Source organism: Lactuca virosa, chromosome 5 (assembly GCF_052849685.1).
Source record: "Lactuca virosa cultivar CGN04683 chromosome 5, Lactuca_virosa_CGN04683_v6, whole genome shotgun sequence".
NCBI lineage: Eukaryota > Viridiplantae > Streptophyta > Magnoliopsida > Asterales > Asteraceae > Lactuca > Lactuca virosa.
Window position 1 is genome coordinate 398,409,783 of NC_136430.1, and position 7,494 is coordinate 398,417,276.

Consider the following 7,494-nt stretch of genomic DNA (forward strand, 5'->3'; position numbering starts at 1 on the left):
GATGTGTGTTGATGCAAAGAGGAAAAGTTATCGCCTATGCATCACGACAACTTAAGATGCATGAGAATAATTACACTACCCATGATCTTGAATTGGGAGCTGTAATTTTTGCACTAAAAATTTGGAGACATTACTTATACGGTACTAAGTGTACTATTTTTACCGACCACAAGAGTCTCCAACACATCTTCGACCAAAAAGATCTTAATATGAGACAAAGAAGATGGGTTGAATTGTTGAATGATTACGAATGTGAGATTCGTTATCATCCCGGAAAGGCAAACGTGGTAGCAGATGCCTTGAGCCGGAAATAATATATTAAACCCCGACGAGTACGAGCATTAACTATAACTATCCATTCTAACTTTACCGCACAAATTAGAGAAGCTCAACTTGAGGCTCTAAAAGAAGAAAACATTAAGAACGAAGCTTTGCGAGGAATGGAAAAGCAACGTATACGAAAAGATGACGGAATACAATACTTTATGAACCGAGTTTGGACGCCTAGGTTCGGTGGAGTCAGGGACTTGGTCTTAGAAGAAGCCCACAAGTCCAGATATTCCGTGCATCCAGGTTCTGACAAAATGTACTTAGATTTAAAAGTACATTATTGGTGGCCAAACATGAAGGCTGAAATTGCTACTTATGTGAGTAAATGTTTGACTTGTTCTAGAGTAAAGGCAGAACATCAAAAACCTTCAGGTTTACTTCAACAACCGGAAATACCTGAATGGAAATGGGAGCAGATATCATTGGACTTCATCACTAAGTTACCTAAAACTCCTCGTGGGTCCGACACTATTTGGGTGATAGTCGATAGGTTGACTAAGTCCGCCCATTTCTTACCAATTAAGGAGAACGACAAGATGGAGAAGCTGACTAGAGTTTATCTTAAGGAAATTGTCAGATTGCATGGTGTTCCAAATTCTATTATTTCTGACCGAGATAGTAGATTCACTTCACGATTTTGGCAATCTCTACAAAAATCCTTAGGAACACGTCTAGACATGAGTACCACTTACCATCCACAGACTAATGGTCAGAGTGAGAGAACCATTCAGACTTTAGAAGATATTCTCCGAGCCTGTGTAATAGACTTTGGAAATGCGTGGGATACTCATTTACCATTAATTGAGTTTTCCTACAACAATAGTCATCACACCAGCATCAAGGCTGCACCATTTGAGGCTCTTTATGGACGAAAATGTCGTTCCCCGGTGTGTTGGGCAGAAGTTAGAGATACACAGATGGCCAGAGAACGTACAGGCGATACCTTACGTACTGGACCAGAAATAATCCACGAGACAACTGAAAAGATCGTGCAAATTAAGGATCGATTAAAGGCTGCACGTGATCGTCAAAAGAGCTATGCTGACATAAGACGTAAGCCTTTAGAATTCCAAGTTGGAGATAAAGTAATGTTGAAAGTCTCTTCTTGGAAAGGTGTAATTCGATTCGGGAAACGAGGCAAACTAAACCCACGATATATAGAACCTTTTGAAATTCTGGCAAGAATTGGTTCCGTCGCATACCAACATAAGTTGCCTCAAGAGCTAAGTAATGTGCACGATGTTTTTCACGTATCAAATCTCAAAAGATGTCTTTCCGATCACACTCTTGTTATACCTCTCGAAGAGATACAAGTCAATACGAAACTCAACTTTGTAGAAGAACCTGTTGAGATTATGGATCGAGAAGTCAAACGATTAAAGCAAAGTCGTATTCCCATAGTGAAAGTTCGATGGAACTCTTTGCGAGGACCTGAATTTACTTGGGAACGTGAATATTAGATGAAAGAAAAATACCCCCAACTGTTTAACGAAACCCCATCCATAAGATAAATTTCTGGACGAAATTATTCTAACGGGGGGAGAATGTAACACTAGTCAAAATAGGTCAATAGACAATCACATGTGATTATGCCAATCATGTAATGTGATTATGTTAACCTAGTAATGTGGTAAGAGTGTTATGTAGTTCATGATAAATTCTAATACAAATATGAATCTTCTTTATAATACAACTCAAAGTATACATCCATACGATCCCAAAAATATAGAGAATGTTTGAATCTGACTTCGCATGAAGAAGTTATGATAAACCGAACACTATAAATCTCTATAATAAGAGGAATTTAAAATAGACTTAAAATTAGCTATTTAAGTCTAAAAAAGAGTTGTAGTACTCGTAAATACCTACGGGTGGATATAAAGAACGTCAAAAACGGAGTTCGTATGCAAAAGTTATGGCCTTCCGAAGATATCGCTGTCAGAAACCCTAATTTGACTGAACTCACGACGTGAGCATAAAAACTCACGACGTGAGGACTCAAACCGCCACATTTCGGATCTAGAAGGTATGACGAGGCTGCGAGGGCATAAGATCCAAACTCACGACGTGAACAAGGAGTTTTTCACGACGTGAGGAGTCAAAGGGACACCATCCGAAGCTAGGGACCAAATGGCGGGTCTACGAAGTGAGCAGGATCGAGCTCACGATGTGAGCATGCTTGGTTCACGTCGTGAATGGCCAAAAATCAGCCTATAAATAGCAAATTCGACCTTAACACTTCTCACACCTAAACTCTTCTCTTTATCTCGTTTTTGGAGGCCATTTTGCATCCCGAGTCCCGACGACCTCGTACGCTGACCGTTTTTGCTTAGATAACATAAAATCACGCTACCAGGGTGAGTTTCACGGCCCCACTTTCTAATATTTCGAGGGAAAACGCATGCTAGATATTATATATATGTTATTATTATATCTATATGGTAGTATATAGTTATAATAGCCGGGGTATAGTTGTTCTAAATATAATATTTTGAATATATACAACTATTATCAACTTATCAGTATGTTAATTTACTAATGTAGATCTTGAGTTATACTTAAGATTCTATATATATGTTGTGTGCGATATAGTTCCGAAGTTATATTCGGAAGATTTATATGTTAAGTTATAAAGTATGTTGCTATTAATAGTTTTATGTCAAGATAAAATTGGATATGTTATACGTTGTTATTGTTAGTTTTATGTTAAGATAAAACTTAGTATTGTTATTGATAGTTTTATGTCAAGATAAAACTAGGAACGTTATATGTTGTTATTATTGGTTTTAGGTCAAGATAAAACCTGGTTTTACTTCAAGATATAGCTGTTATACTGCCTAAATATTATGAAGTTAGGAGTAATGTTTAAAAGCATAGTCTAGTAACTTAGGGTTTTAGACATAAAGATGCTTTTGTTGTTAGAGCTATAGGAAGCCGTCAAAGTCTACATGAGTAATTGTATTCATCAACTAAGATTGGGGATCTTAGTGGAAATCCTCTAAACTGTAACCGTTAATCCCGTGTGAGCGAGGAAGTCGTGTATAATTAGTATACGGGTTGACCACCCCACTTGTGACTGTTAGCTACAGTCAACCAAAAGCAAGTGATGAACTATCCTTTTATTTGTTATTGTTCCGGCGTCGATAAAGCGTACGGTGTTGTTTCTCATGGTAAATCATGAGTGTGTTTGTTTCTCATGGTAAATCATGAGTGTGTTCTATCAGAGGTATTATGTCATAGCAGCGGTTACAGGCTCATGGTAGCAAATTGTTAGAAACATTATACTTTGTCGTATACAAGTATTAATGTTAAGTATAAGTTTCCCCTACTTATACCTTAGGATTAAGGAATGTTTAGGTATAACACTTAATTGATAAGTAAACTATTATACCTAATATACATACTAAATGTTGGAGAGTCAAAATGATACTTTCAAAAATTATACTTTTGAATGTGGAAAATGTATTATTTTATGGAGTCAAAACCTGTGGACTCACCAACTTTATGTTGACGTATTTTAAAATGCATGTGTTTTCAGGAACTTGAAAAGCTGGTATGTATTCGAACAGAAGAAGTTTTACTATTACCTTTCTGTTCATTAATAAGTATGCCATAGTCGGATATTATGTAATAGGTTCTAGAAAAACAGTTATGTAACTTTCAGTTATCACCAAAAGGTATGTATTTTCTTTAGTACTGTTCAATGTATGTTATATAACTGTGATACGAAGAATAACGTTACACTACCCGGTGTTTCCGCCGATGGCTGGGGGTGTGACACTTATTATCCTTACAAATCACATATTATTTTCAAACAATATTTATAAATTAAATATTAATATATAATCACAAAAATAGAAAAGGAATCAAATAACTTTTTCATCTCTATTCATCATCACTAACACTGTCATTTCATTAGACAACCCCTATACATGTATCTCTTTCTATCTCTATGAAAATTTCTCTTTGATTGTTGATTCTTAAAAAAAAAGTAAACAACATAGAAATTGAGAAAAAAACATAGATTTGAGTCTTTATCAGAGTTTAGATTATGAAACTAAAACGATCAGGCCTTCGATGGAAACTTTCTCCATGGATATTGTAAGTACTAAGTATAACAGATGCAGGTGATTCATCTAGAAGGAAGGGGTATCATCGGTGAGTTTCACCGGTGACGAGGAGGTTTACCAGTAAAAATGTTGGGTGTAATTGGAGTATTACAAGGAGGCTGAAAGAAGAGAATGGACAATATGTGTTGATGGCGGTGGCGATTGGTGTTACAACTAATCAAGGGCAATTTAGTAATTTAACCGTTCATTGTTAGTTAGTTTGTTAGTTGGTTAGTCGGTATCAGTTAAGTAGTTGAAGTTCTTATTTCTTCTTGTATATATATTGTATTTGTATCTTTCTTTGACAATCAATGAATACAGATCATTACAATCTCTTTCTTTCTCTATTTCATTCCTGATAACATGGTATCAGATAAGAAGTGATTCATTCTTTTGTTCTTGATTTTTTTTGTTCAAATTTGCTCTCTGTTTTTCGTATTCTTCATCTTCAATGGCTGAACCAGGATTCAATTCAGCTATTGATCATTCAAGTCCCTATTTCATAGGTTCATCTGATCATCCGAATTTTTTGCTTGTTAACACTCCATTTGATGGAAATGGATTCAATTCATGGAAGCGATCTGTAATCATATCTCTATCAGCGAAGAAAAGGTTAGGGTTCGTTGATGGAACCATTTCGAAGCCTCTCACTACTTCAACCAATTATCCAAATTGGTACAGAGCTAATTCTATGGTGATTAGCTGGCTTCTTAATTCGCTGTCAAAGAACATCGCTGAAAGTGTTTTGTTCTTACAAACTGCCTCTGAAATTTGGAATGAGCTAAATCAACGCTATGAGCAGTCCAATGGAGCTCTTATTTATCAAATTCAACAAAAAAAATCTTCTCTATATCTCAAGGATCTAAAAAATTTCATCGTATTTTACTAAATTGACAAAATTCTGGGATGAACTTCGACTTGTTCAAAATTTTCCTCCATGCTCATGTGAATCTGCTGCTGCTATTCATAAATTCCTTGAAGAACAACGCCTAATTCAACTTTTGATGGGTTTAAATGATAGCTACAAGATTCTTCGTGGACAGATCTTGATGATGAAGCCTCTCCCTAATGTTTCAACTACATATTCTTTAATCATTCAAGAAGAACAACAAAGAGGTATCACCAATAATTCTCAGATCAATCTTGACTCCATAGTTATGCATGTTTCATCAGATGTTCAACATAACAAGAAACAGTTTGTAACACCCTGTTTATTTATTAGATAAATAAATAAATTAATGAACGAATAGTAGCCCTAAAATAAATAATTATATTTTAAAGGTTGATCTTGAGGAGCTAATTGTTACACTTTAAGAGATTGGGGGTTAAAAGTGTAAATACGGACTTAATTTGTAAGTATTAATGAAGGCAGGGACTAAATGGTAACTTCTGGGACTTATTATGAAGGATTTTGGAGAGCCAGGGGCTGTTGGGTAAATTCTGGATTGGAGTTGTAAAGAATTTATGAAATTAGGGTAGATATGGTAAATTCGAGACTTTATTTGGAAAGAATAATAGAGAGAGGGACCATCTCTGCGATTATGGGAAAGAGCATAAAAGATCCGGGTATATAAACCCGTTACCTCCTAAACCCTAACCCTAACTCTCCCAACAGCCGTCACCCCCCTTATGCCCCCTCACCGGAACCGTCGCCACCACGTTCCCGATCAGCCAACGACCACCGGACGTCGTTATTATCCGAGAGAGAGAGAGAGAGAGAGAGAGAACCGCTGGAGTCGTAGCTTCGAACGCGGATGCATGGGTGGAGAGCAACGGGAGTGCGATGTCCACTGCCTCCGTCGCTCACGGTTCCACCACCATTTCCCTTCGCCGACGATTCACTCTAGCCAAAACCACCGAGACAAGTCGAGCCACCAAGGTTGTTGCTGCCTTGCGCAGTTGTTGTTGAAGCCGGAGACACCGAGAAACGTCGTTGCTACTCCAGTCGCCGACGAGGACGCGAGAAGGCGCCTCATCGCCGTCTCCACCCTCCTCGTCTCTTCCTCGACCCCATCGTCAACTGCCGTCGCGCGTAGCTGGAGAAGAACCGCCATGACCGGTCGAGTTTGCGGTTGGTGGTTTCGTCATTGTTGTTGCCGTGAATACTCTCTGCCGCCGTCAAAACCGCCGCTGCCGCCTCTCGAGGGTTCTGCCGTCGCCGCCATGCGCCACCTGGTGGCTGTGGATTGTGTGGTGTGTGATTTTTCTTTTAATGTGCATTATGTGTGATTTGTATAGCCGGAAGAGCAAGAAAAGGGCCACCGCCACCACCGTGAGGTGGTGGCTGCCACCATGTGTCACCGCCGGCCACCGCTAGGGTGGCTGCGTGTGTGTCTATATTAGTGTGTGTGTGTGACATCGGATTTTGCATTGTAAATTGTAACGAATTTGAATAATGAAAAGAAAAATCAAACCACCACCTTAGGGTGGTGGCTGCCGCCACCGGCCGCCGTGTCGGGTGGCGGTGTGCCTTGTTGGATAGCGAATAGTTTGGGGTGTTTGGACAAGGAACTAAAACCCTAGTGGGCCTTGTAAGCCCTAATGGACCCTAATTGACCCAATAAAACCCTAATGGGCTTAATGATGTTCTAGTAGGCCTAATAGGCCCAATAAAGCCCTAATTGACCTAAAAGCCCAACAAATTGATAAATGGGTAGTATTTGGGTTGGAAACCCTAATTAGGGTTTGGAAAACCCTAATGCCAATAAAACCCTAATTTGGGGAATTAACCGGGACACACGGGAATTATTTAATAACTTAAGATATTAAATAATAATCAATGGCAAAAATTAATCTAAGCAATATTAGACTTAATGGATTAAGTCTTTAGTGGACTAAGTCCTTAATGGGTTAAGTAGGAAACTTAACCCTAGTCATCATTTTATGTGAAACCCTAATTTCACTTGGGTTTATTGTTGGGCCTTTCTATTGGGCCTTGATGATTTTATTATTAATGGGCCATCCAAGAATAATCATATGGACTAGAATATGTTGATGGGCTTTGACTCATAGTTGAATTTTGGGCCTATGGATTGGGCCTTGGGCTTGAATAAAG

The 7,494-nt window shown here is 38.4% G+C and overlaps 1 protein-coding gene across 1 annotated transcript; it reads left to right on the top strand.

Moving 5' to 3' along the window:
* Nucleotides 1-4,890: 4,890 nt before the first annotated feature.
* LOC145113851 (uncharacterized) lies at nt 4,891-5,328 on the top strand. The gene has a single exon (XM_079049903.1). The coding sequence runs from the start codon at nt 4,891-4,893 to the stop codon at nt 5,326-5,328; it is 438 nt and encodes a 145-aa protein (XP_078906029.1).
* Nucleotides 5,329-7,494: the final 2,166 nt, after the last annotated feature.